The 19,564-nt window shown below is 46.6% G+C and overlaps 1 protein-coding gene across 1 annotated transcript in view; it reads right to left on the bottom strand.

The window, feature by feature from the left end:
- Positions 1-339: 339 nt before the first annotated feature.
- Positions 340-19,564, bottom strand: part of RHOJ (ras homolog family member J) — a 581,705-nt gene continuing 562,480 nt past the window's right edge. The window contains exon 5 of the mRNA XM_086937940.1: positions 340-1,330. Coding sequence (XP_086794066.1) covers positions 1,184-1,330 — 147 coding nt within the window. The 3' untranslated portion in view covers positions 340-1,183. The remainder of the gene's footprint in view (positions 1,331-19,564) is intronic.

The following is a 19,564-nucleotide window of genomic DNA, read 5'->3' on the forward strand; positions in this document are numbered from 1 at the left end:
AGGAGTCAACCCTGGAAAAAGTGATGCACCGGTGGCGCAAGGGGCTTGCAAATAATCCACATAATGTATGACTCGCATGTTACTCCTGTCTTATGTTCACAAGTCATATCGCCTGCCTTTTCGCCTACACTAACCCCGGACCCAAAAGAAGAGTGCATGCATTCAGCGCCCCCATATTGGCTCACATCTGTAGATATGTCACTCACGATTCAAGTGTTTCTCCAGAAACCATCACAGTGGGATCTCAGAAGCAACATCACTCAGCAAACGTTTCATATGCTTTTGTTGTATTCACCACACTTTCTGTACTTTGAAATCAACATATTCACTAGCAGGGTCTTAAACGAATGAGTTTTATGTCAAAATCCAGACTTGCTTTCGCATGATGTTGACAAACTCTCGATAAACGTGCTTATTACAGAAGACGTTCAATATAAAACTTAAGTGGTATTGACATACATCTACACAGATATCATTCACTGTTTGGAATGCTATTGTGCTCCTAGAAACCTATCAGGCACTTGCAGTTAGCCCTTGATTTAAAATAGCAAATAAAATAAAAGTTGGCATTAGATTCCCATACAGATGTAAGTGTGAACGTAATCACACGCCATCTTGTGGCACTATTAATTTAGGACTACTTCATTTTAGTATTATCAAAGGTGTCAAATATATCTGGAATGTCATTAAAATAAACTAGTACAGTTATTGTATAGTAGTAATTCATACATTGTGTGCTTCTCACCCAGTTTTGTTGAGGTTACCCGAGATGTACCAACCAACTTTGCATCATTTTTTGTTGTTGGGTCATCAAAGCACAAAGCACCTTTATGGCAACAGTATCAGGGCCTTATTTAAGCCACCTGACATATGTGTTTCTTCTGATGTGTAGAAGGCAGCGCTACAAATCTAGCCTGGTTCTCTAAAGTCATTAATAGGAAAATAACATTTCAATTACATATCTAAAATATTGTAGTTTGAGGGTTTCGCAGATTGAAGGCAGCCCCTGATTAATGAGGGCTCCATACTGGTCATTCTCCCCATTTCAGCTTGCAGACAGCAGCGTGCCTTCTTCTTCATTCGGCCATTGTTGCCGCAACCCGTTGTGGCAGGCACGTTTCTCGGCAGCGGCTCTAAAACATGTTTTAATGTAGTACCGTCCTGCTGCATTCTGGGAATGATCTCATACGATTGAACAGCACCGATGACAGGTCAGACGGCCCCCCTTCTTCTTCTTGGGGTGAAAAATTGTTAAAATGGCTTCATCGAACACTGTCTTGAGGCCTTTCTGCGTCAGGGCGGAGCATTCCACGTAGCACTGTGCACCGATCTGCAACACAGGAAGCGAGAAAGGCGCGTGAGAGGTGACTTTGGCATAAACAGACTTATGAAATATATTGCTATATACCTGAACTCTATCACGAAAATGTAAATTGATGTAAATTGATGCATTGCTCTCGGTGAAATTAAATCTTACTATACTATGGGCCAGATGTAGGTAATCTCGATTTACCTACTCTTAAATACCGAATCATACCGATTCGGTATTTAGGAGTAGGTAAATGGGATGTAGGTAATTTCTCTTTTGAAATTACCGTATCGGGAAACATTGAAGGGTGGCAGGGTGTCACTTTGGCACCCTGTTGCACCCCTCAATCGTGTATGGGTGTACATGTTGCAGACATACATGCCCTAACATGGCAGCGTTTGAAAAGCAAAAAAATGCTTTTTCATGGCTTTTCACTATTTACCACAAACTTCTAGTTGGTGGTAAATAACGAATTCTTAAAGCCCTGTAGCACTGATTACAGTGCTACCTACATGTAAAAATACAGATTCGGTAATTTTACCGATTCGGTAATTTTACAGAATCAGTCAAATTACAGATTCGGTAAAATTACTGAATCTGTATTTTAGGTGGCCCTACATCTCAGTATCCAAATACCGGTCGGTAATGGCCGAAAATTGGTATTTTTGGCCGTTACCGACCGGTATTTGGATACCTACATCTGGCCCTATAGCTCTTAGGATTTTAAGGCCAGATGTAGGAAGGCTAATACCGGTCCGTAACGGCCAAAATTACCGAATTTTGGCTGTTACCGACCGGTATTAGGCTTTTCAGATGTAGGAGGCCACATTTCAGGGTTCGGTAATTTACCGAATCGGTAATGTAAGAAATCGGTAAATTACTGAATTCTTAAAATACCGATTCTGTAAATTACCGAATCTGTAAAGTAGGGAGCACTCAAGTGAGTGCTTCTTACATTTAAGGATTTGGTATTTACCACCAACTATTAGTTGGTGGTAAATAACGAATTCCTTTTAAAAAGCAATATTTTGCTTTTTATTCAGTGCCATGTGGCAGACATACATGCCCCTAGGGCATGTATGTGTGCCACATGTGCACCCATGCACTATTCAGGGGTGCAACAGGGTGCCAATGTGACACCCTGCCACCCTTGAAAGGGTTCCCCCTATTACCGAATCGGTATTTACCGATTCGATAAATACCGAATCGGTAAATACCGATTCTTAATTACCGAATCTTACAGATTCGGTAATTTTTACCGAAAAATTATCTACATCCCATTTACCTATACTTAAATACCAAATTGGTAAAATTCGGTATTTAAGAATAGGTAAATTGAGATTACCTACATCTGGCCCTTAGTGTATTATTACGAATTACGCAATCTTCATAATTTTATTCTTATGTAATGCATTATTGGGCGCTTTAGGTAGTAGAGTTAGCTTTTACATGCACATGCTTTTTGAATTTTAGTTGGGCGAACAGAGGGGCATATTTACAAGCCCCTATCACCACGGGGACCTCACTTTTTAACCGACGTTCCTGTGGCGATAGGAGCTTTGCCTTATTAACAAGGCTGCCGCTTAACTCTGCCTTGTATTAAGGCCCCCTTTCACGCAATGCTTATTATGAAAGGTGAGGGCAATGGGTTTTGCAGTGGGCGTTCCACTGCAACACCCATTGATTCTGACATTGCCCCCTATTTACAAGGGAGGCGTCAATAGGAGGCATCGCTAGAATTAAGAACTGGGAAAACCTGGTCTTACCCTGGCGCAACGTGGAGAAATGTTTCCTTTCTCCTCATTTTTGCCGATTTCATATGTGCTGCGTTGTGCAGCACACATGAAAAGAGCAAAAGGCCAATGATTGTTTATGTACAGGAAGGTCCCCCTTCCTACACATAAACAATCATTTTTTAGATATGCAGTTTTGCAACTTCTATGTGTGCTGCATTAAGCAGCACACAGAAGTTACAAAACGGCATTTAAAGATTGTTTAGGTGCAGGAAGGGGGTCCTTCCTGTACATAAACAATCTTCTCCTGCACGCTGACATACTTGCACTTTGGTGCAAGGGTGCCTGTATTGACACTAGGCTGCTGAGTGTAGCGCCAGCACAAGGGGAAATGCAGGGCTGCACCATATTCTTGTAAATATGGTGCAGCCCTGCGTTTCTGAAGTGGCAGAGTGAGGCGGTAAGCCAGGAAGGCTAACCACTCACTCCACTACTTCTTCGAACATAAGCCCCATTGTATTTATTGATAATGTTGTTGATGTGGTTGAAATCGACTTATGAGATGAACATGAAGGTTTGAAGGTATTTAGGAGCTTTTAGAGAGAGTATAAAGGTCCTGATTTAGATCAGGACAGAGAGGGCACTCCATCGCAAAAGTCACAGAGACCCCTCCCCGTCAAGACTATGGTCCTCTCACCCGACTTAAATGTGGACTGACTGTAGTTTGATGGCGGCAGAGACTACTCTATCTCTGCTGTGGTCAAACTTCTGTGATGGCCCAATGGCGTAAGAGTTATCAGAGTTTGGCTATATGTTGCTCATCTAATATATGGGCGGACATCTATCCATTTTTCAATGGCCAACATTGCCAGGAAAAACTTGGCGATAATGGGCATTTTAAAATACTCAATGCCCCCTCGCCATGGGAGGAAAGTCTGTTATGGGATTTTGCTTTCAAAAATATAAAAATTCCTAATAAGTTTGCCATACTACTCCGTCATGTTGGTGGAGCAGTACGGCAAAATTGCAATCCATTGTATGGAACCGCTGTTCCAATGCGCTTTGGGACTGTGGACATTTCTAGATTTGACCATCTGTATCTCCGCCTTGCAGATGACATGGTCTACCGCCTAATAATAGATCAGCCCCAAAAGATTGGGGTTAATTGAATGATAAAGAGGTTCAGGTTTCAGAAGCTGCTGCCAACTTTATGTGGTTTACCAATTTGAATTCTGAGCGTCTCAGCAGCAAGAGGATGCCTGAAATAAGCGGTTGAAAAGGGATGCATGTTGTGATGTTGGGGCAAAGCTATAGGGGAAATTTGCCTCATGTTATTTTTGTATGGATTTTGAATTAGATACTGACTTGGACAGAATGTCAGTGAAGGATTTCGGGGAAGGCTGAGAGCGACTCACTTTCGATGGGGCCATGGAGGGGATTTGGCAATTCCTACTTTTGGATGAGTTAATATTCCAGGAGGGTGGAATACAGGTCATTAGTACTCATATTCTTGTTTCAAGTTGATAAATGCCACAGTCATTGCCAGCTGCTGGTCAAGGACAATCCAATAGCAGAGTCTGCAAGGCTGTTTCAATTGGATGAAGGCCCATTAGTTGCCCAATTTATATTGGAATTCATGTTAAATTACAAGACCTTGGCCTGATTTACTAATTTTTTTGCCACACTGCTTTGCATTTAAAAACATAATGCCCCCTTTTCTATTTAGCTGTGCAGTGCTGCAGGAGCACAAAGAAAGTGATGCAGAGCACGCTTTGTGGCATGCGAATCACTGATGTGCAGTGCTTACATTTAGAGTCAGGCTAAGTGGCACAAAATATCCAACATACTTAGCAAATATGGCAAGCCAGGAGAGAAAGGAGGGCATAAGCCGGAAGAGTACAGTTCAGAAGGTGTAAACCAAGGAGGTGGGTACTCAGGAGTGTGCCACAAAGAGGAAGCAGAGGTTCTTGCAAGAGGGGGTGGATATTCTGACCATAGTGGTGATAAAACATGAGAAAGATCCCTTTGCTGTATCCCAAAAGTGAAGAAGGCTACCTTCTAACCCCAACACTCATGACCAGTAGCAGCCCGTGGAGGGAGTTCCGTGGGTCGTTGGGGCGGGGGGGGGGGGGGGGCTAGTAAACACCGGAATATGGATGAACAGAGCTAAGTAAACAGTTTTGCGATGCAGCGCGCGCATCGAAATTCATTTTATTCATTTGTTTACTTACCTCCGTTCATGCATATTCCGGTGTTTACTACCCCCTGCCCCTCCCCGCCTCACTGCCCCACGGAACTCCTTCCACGGGCCGCTACTGCTCATGACTCTGGATGAATGTAAGAAGAAGTGATGGTGATTAAGAATTTAGGGGGACAACAGTGCTCTAAAGACTATACTAATTTATTTAGTTCTCTCCACCCACATCCCTTCTGTGTTCACCCACGAGCCCTCAAACTACAAGGCTTTGGAGGAAAATGTCTGGAAAAATCGCTATAGGGACATGAGCTTGTATCACAAAACATTTGTTTGGAAACCACAAACTCGTGGCCACACTCACCTCTCCGTTGTTGCCCCGAACTGTATCTGAGGTTGGGGGAGGCAACGCCCTAGAGGGGTGTTCGTTATTTGTAAATGTCAGACTTCTTCGATTACCCTATCACTGCAGAGATTAATCACCATTTGAGTGGGAGGGCTGCTTTAGGGTTTAACGAAGTGGTTTTGAAAAGTGATTTTTCCAGACATTTTCCTCCAAAGCCTTGTAGTTTGAGGGCCCATGGGTGAGCACAGAAGGGATGTGGGTGGAGAGAATGTTGCTCTGAGATAGGATATCCACAAGGGACTCCCGCAAGATAGAAAAGTATAGTTTCTTTTCTGTATCTGACTCTGGGTTTCCCCTTCCTTTCTTATCCTTAGAGCGTGGCCTCCCTTACTCTGAGCTTGGTCCAGGTGAGGTGAGGTAATTTCCCCTGTCAAGAAGGGTGAGTAAGGAACCATGGTATTCCTTTCCTATAATGATTTACACTGTTGAATATCCAATGTATTTATACCACTGTGCATCTTCTTTTTAGGTGATTGATACACCAGCTGACATGGAGGAATAAGAGTATATATCCTTTATAATGTCACTGTTTTCGTTTTCTTTATTACTTTGAGTGTACTTTTCACTAGCAGTAGCAACAGTTTTTAAGAACAGAGGCCCTGAAGAAAGCCAAGGGAGTTAATCCCCGACCTGGCAGAAACATGTTGGTCCCTAAGCAGTCATTTGTTTACACTGCGATTTTGCTCTGTTCTGGTTTTTAAACAGAAAGCGGCTTACATACATTAAAGTTTCCTTATTGTGAGTCCTCTATTCCTTTTTAACTTCACATTTCCTACCCCTTCACTCTTTGCACTGCACTTGATTCCATTTAGTGATCCCACGCATGGTCAGCATGTGATTGTGGGTTTGACCCCAGTCCTGTCAGGCGGATCTGGAATTAGTCTCAAATGATCTAGAGACAATCCAGCCCTGTACTGTGGATGGCCAGATGAGAAAATTAGAACACTAACAAGAATTTTGATGGTAATCCACCTCTGGATCTTGGGTCTCGCCTACCTTTGCTGGTGGTCATATGCGTTGGTTTGTAGACTCTGTAAGTTGACTATGTAGTTATTAACTTTAGTACTTTCATGACTAAATAAATTAGTATAGTCTTTAGGGCACTGTTGTCTCTTTTGTGATTTCAGACCCCCAGGTTTTTGTGTATTTAAATTATGTAACAGGGGATGATAACCTGGGTAGGTCTCTAATTTCCCTTAGACCCTCTAACCCCCATCCGTGTTTTCACGATTAAGAATTTAGGACAAAGGAGAAGCTGGCAAAGAACATGAGGCCTACTATGGCAACAGGCGATGGCCCAGTCACCCTGCAGGAGCTGGTGTCCAATAAGGTGGCAGATTGATGGTGGAGGAAGTGATGACACAAATACTGGTGGTCTATAGGACACCATCATATCTCAGGTTGAGCAATTTGGCAAACAAAAACATGTAACCAAATGAATCAGGTTTCATCGGTGTGGAAAATAACACGTCTCACACACACCACTTGTGTCGAAGTTGTACCTGGATTGTGTGGAATATTCCATTTTGATTTGCAGATTTGCATTATCTGATGGGAAGCATGCTGGAATTTTATTGAGTGCTTTCGTACTGTGTAGTAACTCATGACCTTGGGAGCCAGGTTCACATATTTACTGATAGGACATGGGTGGCATAATCCAATTTTGTATTGAAACCTACTTTTTTTTTAGGTCGAAGAGGAATGTGTTGGCTATAATTACTTGTGAAAAGTATTCAATATCTCTCAGAGTAAGATTGATACAATTAACAAAATAACTTTTCGGATATAAAATAAATTTCATTCATTTATTTGTTACTTTATTTCAGCCACTAGGGCCATAAAAGTGCAAACAATGAAACAGTTAATATACACTTATGGTTGAAAACAGGGGAGACTGCCAGACATCTTCATGTACGATAATCATCTCATGAGTACAAGGAACAAAGTGCACAGTGCATGAATACAGCAGGGATGTAAAGAAATGCATACTACTAACATATGCCGGTTAACAAGCAAATAAAAACAACCATCCTAAGATTAAAAGCTCTAAAATGTATACAAGAATAAAACTATGGGCCGGCAATGCAAAGATCAGGGCATGGGTAGAAACTTGCTCAACCTACGCGGCCTATTTATTCATCGCCATACAATCTACTTTATGTAAGCCTGACGCATGTGCCACATACAGTTTAAAACAAGTGATACAGCAAAGACAATTGGTGGGTGAGTGTCATACTTTAAAACCCTGTAAGGCTCTATGCAGTGCACGAAGCCTAGATTCTTACATAGTTGGATTAACCAACGCTTCCGTGGTAGCCAACAGGCAGGACAGAGGAGCAGGACATGTAGTTCAGACTCCTCCTTATATTTAAATGTAGGACATTCACCCGTTTGGTCTCTCACCCATTTGCTAGTATGTGCTGCTAGTGGAAGGGTCCCCAATCTCAGTTGCACATGCAATTTCCTAGCCAATGGGGGTTAAAGAAAGTCTAAAAAGGTATCTGTGCTGTATACATCTTCTACTGGTAGAAATTCTGCTTTTAGATGACCCGATGAGGCACTTTCTCGGATGGCCATTAGCTTAGCTATTCTAGAAGAGTTTACTAGGTCCAACTTAGAGATCTTGGCACATGCTATCTCGGGTGTTCTCCAGAGGTCCGGCTTGCCCAGCTCAAAGGCAAGATCCCTTATATGACGCAGCCAAGGAATTTTCTTTGTGGTACAAATGGATAGGAGCTCGGTTAGCTTGGCCCTGTAAACAGACAGCTATGGGGTCACCCACATCCTCCGCCGGAAAGTTAAAGGTCTCAAGGCGATTTCTTCATTAAGGGGCCTTATTCCCAGGTCCATGCAAAGGGGTGTAAGGGGGGTGCTGCGGGGTAGGCCTAAAAGCTACCGCATGAAGTTATTCTCCACCTTTATCAGATTAGTGGTAAGGCAATACCCCCACAGCTCCACCCCATATAGCGAGGCACCCCTCACTTGGACTTTATACATTTCCACCACAGGGGCAGCTGGATTAAAAACTGAGGTTCTATATAATTTCATTATGCCGTCCACTGTCTGTGTTAACCTGAGCCTTGCTTTATCCAACTGTGAACCCCATTCAAAGTTCTCTGACAGGGTAACTCCCAAATAATCGAATATCTTGACTCTTTCCAAGGGGGTGCCATGCAAAGAAGGGTTCGGACAGGTCGTGTGAGGAGGATTGAAGAACGTGTATTTCGTTTTTGCTAGATTGATCTACAGACCTCGTAGCTCGCAGAAATTTGCAAAGCCATCTAAAATGCGCTGGATGCCCAGAGGCGATTTTGAAAGTAGCAGGGTATTGTCTGCAAACATCAGCTCAGGGACCTTCCCAGAAGCTAACTTGGGAGCATCGTTGTCCTGAATTGTTTTAAGATGGTCAATAAGACCGTTAATAAAAAGGCAATATAAAATAGGGGCTAAAACACATAACTGCCGTACCCCCTTTTGACAGGAAAACAGGAATTAAGTTCCCCGTGCTTTCCACAACGTACTTGTGCGAAATCCTCCAAGTGGAGCCTCTCTATGATGTTTAGAAGGTATGGAGGGATCCCAAGGTCACTCAGCACCTTCCAAACTTTTTCCCTGGGTACGAGGTCAAAGGCCGACTTCAGATCAACAAATATTAAATAGAGGCTGCCACTCTCTATGGTCACTGTTTTCCAGTAGAGTAATTGTAGTCTAAATATCTGGTCTATGGTTGACATATTTGATCTGAAGCCGGCCTGATAAGGACTTAGTATTTGCTCTTGTTCCAGCCAGCCCTGAAGGGGTCCAGAAGCACCCGGCCAAAGAATTTTTGGGAAATATCAATTAAACTGATCGGCCGATAGTTGGAGGGTGAGAGGGGACAGCCTTTTTTGAATATGGGTACAATCTCAGCCCCGCGCCAAGTATCGGGGGGATTCATGCCCTTCAGTACCGCATTGAATATGGCACACAGGTATGGAGCCCATATTGTGGGTTCTTCACTAAAAAGATCCCCCAGTAGTTTATCTAGACCTGGAGCTTTGTTACGGTGGGGCCTATTGATAGCGTTTTTAACTTCGATCAGAGCGATCTCCGTGTCCCTCTCCAAGTGGAACTCCAGTGCCGTGCTACTGCAGGCTAAATTGGCAGGACCTCTATCCCTGAGCAAGTACAATGACCCAAAATGAGTCTCCCAGGCTTCGGGGGCTATGTTTGGCTCGATTGCCGGTCTCCATTGCCTATCACTCGAGCTCACTATTGCCCAAAAGGTTTTCAGGTCATTGTCATTCAGGGCAATCTTGAGCATTTCCACCTGTCATGTTCCCAATTGTTTTTCCCCTGCTGGGTGAACCGTTTGTACCTAACCCTAGTAAGTTTGATTTGCGGCCTGTCATTGACCTTGACCTCATCCAGAAGATCTTGCTTGGCCTTACGACACTTGTCGTTGAACCAGGGGCATTTATTGTGGCTGTCTTCTCTAGCACCCACCACCAGGAAAAAAACATCCGCCAGTTTCAAGCAGAGTTCTTTGTGTGTTTTCCTTACCTTGTCTAGATCCGTGGTGAGGCCCTCCACCTGGGTTGCCTCTCACATTTTGGCTATGAATGGAGTTGCCAGCTGGTAGACTTTAGACAGCTTTGCAGGACACTTTTGGATGTGACCCATCTAACATTTCTTCTGTTGTTTGTCACTACTAATGCACTAAGGAGATTAGGGAGTACAGGGGATGATTTGGAAATGCCAAGATCCTATGATTTTATGATCAAAACCAGGGCATTATGATCGCTATCCTGCCTTTGCGTGATGTGAAAATCAAGAACTTTGTCCCAAAGGCTTGCTTCCTCCAAAATATAGTCAATGAGGGAAGCTTGGCCTACTCTATTGAATGTGGTCTGCCCTGGCTGGTCGGATTTAGTCTGGCCATTACATGCCCTTAGCTAGAAAGTTAGGGTGAGTGAATTTAGCTGCATAGCCAGTGGGGACCAAACTTTAATGGGAGTAGTGAGGGGACTGGGAATAGACCAATAAAGATCTTCTTCTGTTGGGGCAGAGTGTGATAGATCAGTGGGGGGTTCAAAGTGGCAGTTAAAATCACCCCCTACAATCAGCCATATCCCTGGATCCAAAGTGGGAATAAACTGTCCCAGATGGGCAATGGTGGGAGATACTTGGCTATTGTTAACAGGGCGAGCATACACGTTGATTAGGGCAATTTTCGTCTTTGTTGGGAAGGAGAGCAGGATGCACTGGATGTCGTTTGTGGGTGTTGTTGTCTGCACCGCTCTACAACCAGGGTGGGATTATACCCAGATGGATAAGCCACCAGAGGGTCTCCCCCTCCCCCCGTGGTAGCTGGAATGTTGTAGGAGGCCAAACCCACCAATTGAAGATCTTTCCTCGCCCAAGTCTCTTGGAAAATACATATGTCGTGTTTGTCAACAAAATAACCACATTCAGGGCAGGGCAATTTATTTTTAAGGCCTGCCACGTTCCATGAGAGTATCCTCATCCCATTGACAAGCCCGCTCTCCCCTCTCGTGAGCCCTACAACTGTAGCGCCTTGTGTTGGTGAGGCACCAGGGTCGACCACACAACACACATCTGGTTCCCTCCTCACTGCACCTTCTCTACTTGTATCTCCTGAGAGGGCAGGGGATTGGACAACAAGGACCTCACATGGTTTGGTTCTACCTCCTTTCTAAATAGTCAGGTGGGGGTGGCTTAAATCGCTACCCACAGTGGTTCATTTTGAGCCACACCTTGCTGCTTCCTAGGGGTCAGGCCCTGCAATTTGTGAGTGCCCAACCCCGGATGGTCCCTCCCCCAGTCAGTCCACCTCCTCCAAAGCATCATATCTGTTGTTGAATGGGGGAAGCCTATTGTGGGCCGCCCAGCTACCCTCATGTGGGGGCCCTGGGCTAACTACTGGAATTAAGGAGGGAGCACAACTTCTTGGAAATGGCTGTTGTTGTGAATAAAAAAAATTCAGGGGTCGCAGCGTCATGACTGTTGTGGCATTATGGCTGTTAGCAGGGGTTTCAAATAAATTGGTCACAGTGAAGGGATTTTTAAAATGTATAACTACACACTCACCCGTATCGTTTTTTTTGCAGTTTCACACCCACCCTACTCTTCGAACCATTATGATCTCTCCTGCTCTGGCATAGTAAAAGTGCTTGTGTCTTGCAAGCTCAAGGGGAGTTTCCTTGGTGTTGGGTTCGATGGGCGGGACGCCTGTCAGAATGGCGACATACGGGGAGCAAGCAGGTGGGAGGTTTATGTCTGAGAGGTTTGGGCGTGGGCGAGCGTTCCTTCCCTCGCTAAGTCCTTGTGCTGGTTGTCTGCTCTCTTTTCTATTAGTGGCTCGAGCTTGGGGGGTAGGTGCGTCTCGGTGTCTTGGTGGAGGTGACCTGTTGTTGACTATTTTTAAGGCAAATGCTCCTATCTCTCTGAGGCCTATGGACACTTTGGTTCCCTGTCTCATAACTATTCGCGGGCCCTTGTGTGCTTGCCCCTCCAGCCCAAACGGGGGGCTAAATCCCATGCTCTCAGACTGGCAACATGCATCGATCCCTCTTGTAGGGTTGCAGGAGGGGTGGTTAGGTGGGTTTGTTATTCTGGCCTCCCCTGTCGCCAGTGCTTTCTCCAAGTTATCTAGATGACTAACAAGGGGTGCCAGTTCTTCTTTAATGATAGCACTCAGGTTGTTCTGCAAATCTACCATTAAGTTCAGTGCCCACAACGGATATTTCTTGTCTGTGCTAACCGGTAGCAGCCTACCCTCACTGAGTTCTCGCTCTTCATCCCCCTCTATACTAGCAATGTTGCCCTCACAATGTTTCTTTTTTTAGGTCCAGCCTCAGATGTTAATTTGCGCTTTCCGTTCTTGGGGATGCTCGTAGTGTTTCTACTCTTACACATCGCTTTTTTATGGGTGAATACCTCAGGAGGTGGCAGAGGGAGAGATTCTGGCTGGGTTTAGGAGAGTTTGGCTGCATAATCAGATTAGGTGGGGGATAAACAAATCGGTGGTGAGTGATATCCGCCTTTCTGTTAGCTTGATTTCGGAATCCACCACTCATATAGCCCTCGCAACATTTTGTCTATTGATGTTGGGGGGAGTGAGGGAGTACTTGCCATTTTGGCTCGAGCTGGGCCTGACCTCCTCCCCATTTTTTTGCCTAGTGGCAGTTTGGTTCCCTATCTCACTCCGCTCTAAGTTACAGTGTCACTCAACTATCGCCTAGTCAAGTCAAGTCAAGTCATAAAATTTATATAGCGCACTACATACCCAGAGGGTTTCAAGGCGCTTAGGAAGGGGAGGAGGATTATTTGTCAAATATCCACGTTTTAAGCTGCTTTCTGAACGCTAGGTGATTCTGGGTGAGGCGAAGGGCCGCCTCATAAACACCCCCACTATAACACAACCAGCCTGTTTTGCAAACAGTTAGAGGGTCACTACAGTCTACAAATCCTTGGTGCTCCTCGAATCGCGGGCGGAGGCTGTCTGTGGCAATGGTGTCCCATAGGAGGGACTTGGAAGTCATGAGGTTAAAGATGAAGCAATTGTAAATGGAGAAAGAGAGAGAAAAGGCGACGGAAGAGACCAAAAATGCCCATGCCTTGGAGGAGAAGAAATTACTTTTGGCTCATGAGTTGAGCATGAGGGAACTGGATATCAAGGCCAAGCAGGTGGATTCCAGTTCAAATGGTGGCAGCACACAGCCAGTGCAGGAGGTGTAAAGTATATATTCCCAAGGATCTGGTACATAATTACCATAGGAGTGAGGATATCTATGCCTGGTTTACTTCTTATGAGATTGCATTAAGAATGAATGGTGTGCCTGAGCAGCATTGGGGGGCGGGCCTGTGGAAACATTTTGAGGCTTCTGGGAGGAGTGCTCTAGAGCAGTGGTTCCCAAATTTTAAGGCTCCCGAGGACCTCCACTGAATCACTACTGGAAGCCGGGGACCCCCAAGCAATTCGTACAATTTAAATGTATTTTTAAAAACGCCTTTTGAAGCGGAGGCAATTTCAAGAGGGAGACAGCCTGAATTGGGTCTATTGGCATGGACATGTATGCATACAGCAGTGTATTATTTAGTGGTACCCAAGGGCTTGTGGAAAGTGAGCAATCAGACAGCAGCACGAAAATCCTCCTGCTGATCCTGGCTGCATCTATTTTTACCTGCCTGCCAAGTAACGCTAACCTATACACATGTGCCTTTCAACTTTTTATTGCTTTTATTGTATTGCCTGTATTTTCATTGTTGTGCTGTGACTGCTGTTGTCTGTCTTCCCCTGCTGCCTGTATGTGGTTCGTGCCCATTTTTCTTCCCTTTGTTCCCCTGGCTGTCCCCGTGCTCTCTCTGCCCGGTCTTTCCTTCAGTACCCCTCGCTGCCCTGTGTCTCTGCCCGGTTTTCCCTTCTGTTCCCCTCGCTGCCCCTGTGCCTCTCTGCTCATTCTGCCTTCTGTTCTTAGCTGTCCCTATATTTCTGTATTCTGTATTTTGCCTCTATGCCATTCGTTTTTTGTGCCCATCTGCCCTCTGTGCCACTCGTTTTCCCCTCGTTTTTGTGCCCCATTTGCCTTCTGTTCCACTTGTTTTTCCCTAGTTTTTGTGCCTTTCTGCCCTCTGTTCCACTAATTTTTTTGTGCCTTTCTGCCCTCTGTTCCACTCATTTTTCCCTCATTTTTTGTGCCTTTCTGCCCTCTGTTCCACTCGTTTTTTGTGCCTTTCTGACCTCTGTTCCACTCATTTTCCCCTCATTTGTGTGTCCTTCTGCCCTCCGTTCCACTCGCTTTTTGAGCCTTTCTGCCCTCTGTTCCACTCGTTTTTCCCTTGTTTTTGTGCCCTTCTGCCCTATGTTCCACTCGTTTTGTGTGCCTTTCTGCCCTCTGTTCCACTTCGTTTTCCCCTCATTTTTTGTGCCTTTCTGCCCTATGTTTCACTCGTCTTTTGTGCCTTTCTGACCTCTGTTCCACTCTTTTTCCCCTCATTTTTTGTGCCCTTCTGCCCTCAGTTCCACTCATTTTTCCCTCGTTTTTTTGTGCCTTTCTGCCCTCTGTGCCACTCGTTTTCCCCTTCTTGTTTGTGCCTTTCTGCCCTCTGTCCAACTCATTTTTTGTGCCTGTCTGCCCTGTGTTCCACTCGTTTTTTGCGCCTTTCTGCCCTCTGTTCCACTCATTCCCCCTCGTTTTTTTGTGCCCTTCTGCCTTCTGGTCCACTCATTTCTTGTGCCTTTCTGCCCTCTGTTCCACTTCGTTTTCCCCTCATTTTTTGTGCCCTTCTGCCCTCTGTTCCACTCGTTTTTTGTACCTTTCTGCCCTCTGTTCCACTTCGTTTTCCCCTCATTTCTTGTGCCCTTCTGCCCTCTGTTCCACTCGTTTTTTGCGCCTTTCTGCCCTCTGTTCCACTCGTTTTACCCTAGTTTTTTGTGCCCTTCTGCCCTCTGTTCCACTCGTTTTTTTGTGCCCTTCTGCCCTCTGTTCCACTTGTTTTTTGTGCCTTTCTGCCCTCTGTTCCACTCGTTTTTCCCTCGTTTTTTGTTCCCTTTTCTCCCTCTGATCCACTCGTTTTTTGTGCCCTTCTGCCTTCTGTGTCACAGCTCTTGTGTGCTGTGAGGACACATGGGCGTTTAATTTTTCACTACGACAGGCACTCAAGTCCTGCGGACCCCCTGGGAATGTCTCACGGACCCCAAGTTTGGGAAACGTTGCTCTAGAGCCCTTAGAATTAGCAGGTACCATGCCCTATCCCAATATGAAGGAGGCCCTATGTCTCAGGTATGGACTTACTCCATATATACTGCTGTTTAAGAACTCCAAGAAGAGAGAGTCTGAGACTTGGATGGAGTGTGTGAATTTGTACTCGCGTGCACTGGAAGGTTGGATGAAGGGCAGCATATTAACTGATTAAAGGGGTTGTTGCATTTAATTAGTTGGGAGCACTTGAGTAGTCTTTGTGTTCCAGAGCTGCTCCAGCATCTTTAAGACAGCAAGCTGACAGACCCCATTGAGCTTGCTGAGGAGGCGGACCGCTGGACCAGTACCGGGTTCACAGAGGAATTGTGGGTCCCACAGCCAAAGGTGGGCAGGGTCCTCAGCAGAAGAGTGGGGGGATAAGGGTAACCAAAAGGAGTTCTCTCAAGGGCCCGAAAATAGTTCCCATGGAAGGAATCCCAACCCCGCAGACCTAGACAGCCATGGCCCCCTTGGGGCAGGTGGGACAACAGGGACAACAGGGGACCCCCTACCTGCTATCACTGCAATGAGGTGGGCCACTTTGCTCCTAAATGCCCCAAGAAACTTCCAGCACCCACTGGTGCTCCAGCCCCAGAGTTAGCCAGTTTAGGTTTGGGAGGGGAGTTAATTTCCAGTGAGAGGAGGGACTAGCAGTCATGACCCTTGTCTCCCTAGGAGACCAAGAGATGGACCAGGATACCTGTCTACCCGCTAACACTAAGAAATATGGGCAGAAGGTGACCATCAATGGGAGGGAGATAGAGGCTCTGAGAGACACAGGAGCCAGCGTGACATACATAAGGTGTCAGTGGGTGTCTGAAGAACAGGTCATTCCCAAGGTACTCCACCCCATTATTGCAGCTGACAACTCAGTGCACCTCTGCAAAGTAGCGCAGGTCCCTTTTGAGTGGAGGGGGGTCTCAGGTCTCTTGAAGGTTGTGGTACGTCCATCCATGCCTGTAGACTGTCTGCTAGGTAATGACCTGGAGAGTTCCCCGTGGAAGGAAGTGGAACACCAGGCTCATTTTTATGATGTTGGGTCTGCCTGAGTGGGTCTGTTTGACCACTCGGTCTATGGCAGCCAGTAGGGGTGATTCAGCAGAATTGGAGCCTGAACCAGTGACCCAGGAACCTACCACGAGAGGTGGCAGGGGGCGTGGGAAAACAGCCCCAGCCGTTCCCATGGTCCAGGAGGGAGCAGAACCCGAGGGGGATGCCCTGGGACCTACAGGGGAACAGGTGGCCAAACTGGGAGACCTACCTGAGCTGACCCATTGGCAGCAAGAAGGTGGTCCCTCCAGGGAGGAGTTTTGCAAGGCGCAGAAGGAATGCCCTTCTCTCATTGGTGTGCAGCAACAGGCTGCAGACCAGGCAGCAGGTGGAGCGTCCAAGGATCATCTCCTTTACTGGGAAGATGAGTTGCTTTATAGTGAGCCTAAGTTCGCTGAGCCCGGTGCAGCCGTGTGCTGGTGGTACCCGAGCGCTTCATTAACTTCCTAATGGGTATGGCTCATGACGTGCCTCTCGCAGGACATCTAGGGCAAGACAATACCTTCCAAAGGCTTGTCACCCACTTCTACTGGCCCCAGATGAAGAAGCACGTCAATACCTTTTGTAGATCTTGCCAGATATGTCAGGGCAGTGGCAAGAGCGGATGGAAGTGCAAGGCACCCCTCCAACCCTTTCCTGTGGTGAGCATCCCTTTTGAGCGGGTGGGCATCGACATTGTGGGGCCACTGGACCCCAAGACAGCCTTAGGCAACAGGTTCATCCTGGTCTTGGTGGACCATGCCACCCGGTACCCGGAAGCAGTCCCTCTCAGGACAATCACAGCACCCGTGGTGGGCCTTGCATTTATGGGGATCTTTTCCCGTGTGGGGTTCCCCAGAGAGGTGGTCTCCGACCGAGGTACCAACTTCATCTCTAGGTACATGAAGTCTCTTTGGGAGGAGTGTGGGGTAACTTATAACTTCACCACTCCTTACCACCCTCAAGGAAATGGGTTGGTTGAAAGGTTCAACCACACTCTGAAAGGTATCATTATGGGCCTAGCAGAGCCCATTAGAAGGAAGTGGGATGTCTTCTACCATACCTGTTGTTTGTCTACAGGGAGCTGCCTCAGAAGTCTTTAGGGTTCAGTCCCATTGAACTGCTATATGGACATCCTGTTATAGGACCTATAAGGTGGTGGAGCGCAAGGGAGAAGTAACCTACCTGGTTAACTTGAAGACTCCCAGGCAGCCCCTGAGAGTCTTGCATGTGAACCGCCTCAAACCTCACTTTGAGAGGTCTGAAGTGACAATGCTCATGGCTACAGATGCTGGAAGAGAAGAGGATAGTGATCCTCTCCCTGACCTCCTGGCAGCGAAAGAGCAAGATGGGTCAGTGGATGGTGTGGTCCTCTAACTCACCCTGACCCAAGAACAGCAGAGGGACTGTCGCCAGGTGTTGGGTCAGTTTGACTCCTGTTCTCCCTGGCCCCAGGTGTCACCAATTGGTGAGTCCATGATGTGGACACTGGAGATAGTCTGCCTGTGAAACAGAAATTTTACAGGGTAGCTGACAAGGTCAGGGCCAGCATCGAGGAAGAGGTTTCCAAGATGTTGGCACTTGGGGTAATTGAGCCCTCCAGCAGCCCCTGGACTAGCCCAGTGGTCTTAGTGCCAAAAGCTGCTGCACCCAGTGCCACTAGTAGCGCTGGGACGCTCTAGTAGCGCTGGGATGCTCTAGGGCAGCCATGCACTTTACAAATCAAATTTCATTTTATTTCATTTCACTCCAGAACTCCGGTTTTGTGTGGACTACGGTGGGCTCAATGCAGTCACCAAGACTGACGCACACCCCATCCCCAGAGCTGATGAGCTTGTGGATCGGTTGAGAGCTGCCCAGTACCTCAGTACATTAGATTTAACTTCTGGGTACTGGCAGATTGCCTTAACTGAGGGGGCCAAAGAGAGGTCTGCATTCTCAATGCCAGAGGGGCACTTCCAGTTCTGAATCATGCCCTTTGGGTTGAAGAATGCCCCTGCCACATTCCAGAGACTGGTTAACCAGGTATTGACCAGGCTGGAGGAATTCAGCGCCGCATACCTGGATGACATTGCTGTGTTCAGCTCCACTTGGGAAGAACACTTGCAACAACCTCTGTGAAGTGTTGAAGGCTCTGCAAAGGGCAGGCCTCACTATCAAGGCCAGCAAGTGCCAGATAGGGAAGGGATCTGTGGTGTATTTGGGACACCAGGGGGAGAGCGGCCAGGTGGTACCCCTGCAGGTGAAGATTGATACCATTCTGGCTTGGGAGCCCCCCAAGACCAGACAGAGGTGAGAGCCTTTTTAGGTCTCACCGGGTATTACCGACGGTTTGTCAAGGGATGTGGCACCATCGTTGCCCCCCTGACAGAGCTGACTTCAAAGAAACAGCCCAGGAAAGTGAAATGGACCGATGCCTGTCAAACTGCTTTTGATGCCCTGAAGACTGCCATGTGTACAGCACCTGTGCTCAAGGCACCTGACTTCTCCAGTGAGTTCATAGGGCAGACAGACACTTCAGAGCATGGTGTGGGAGCAGTACTCTCACAAATCAATGACGAGGGCTGGGCCCAACCTGTAGCTTTCATTAGTAGGAGGCTACTCCCCAGGGAGCAGAGGTGGAGAGCAATTGAAAGAGAAGCTTTTGCTGTGGTCTGGGCTCTAAAGAAGCTGAGGCCCTACCTGTTTGGGACTCACTTCCATGTTCAGAAAGACCACAGGGCCCTCAGATGGTTAATGCAGATGAGGGGTGAGAACCCAAAACTGTTGAGGTGGTCCATCTCCCTACAGGGAATGGACTTTACAGTGGAACACCACCCTGGCACAGAACACACCAAGGCTGATGGTCTGTCCAGGTTTTTCCCCCTTAGTGAAGAGAACTCCCAAGCGGGTGGGTAGTTCTCCCCACTTTCAGCTAGTGGGGACAAGTGTTAGACCTGGCATCCTTGGCGTGGTTTCCCCCTATCTTTTTGCCTCTACCTCCTGTATTTTTCATGCTGTGCTGGATTTTGTTTTTGCTGGTTTAGATGCTTTGGGCACTTTGCCAGTGCTGATCCCTGTCAAAGTGCAAGTGCTCCCTATATAAATTGTTATTGTGATTGGGAATCCATGATTGGCATATTTGTATTACCAATAAGTCCCTAGTAAAGT

The sequence above is a fragment of the Lissotriton vulgaris genome, chromosome 9 (genome assembly GCF_964263255.1).
Source record: "Lissotriton vulgaris chromosome 9, aLisVul1.2, whole genome shotgun sequence".
In the NCBI taxonomy this organism is placed as follows: Eukaryota; Metazoa; Chordata; class Amphibia; order Caudata; family Salamandridae; genus Lissotriton; species Lissotriton vulgaris.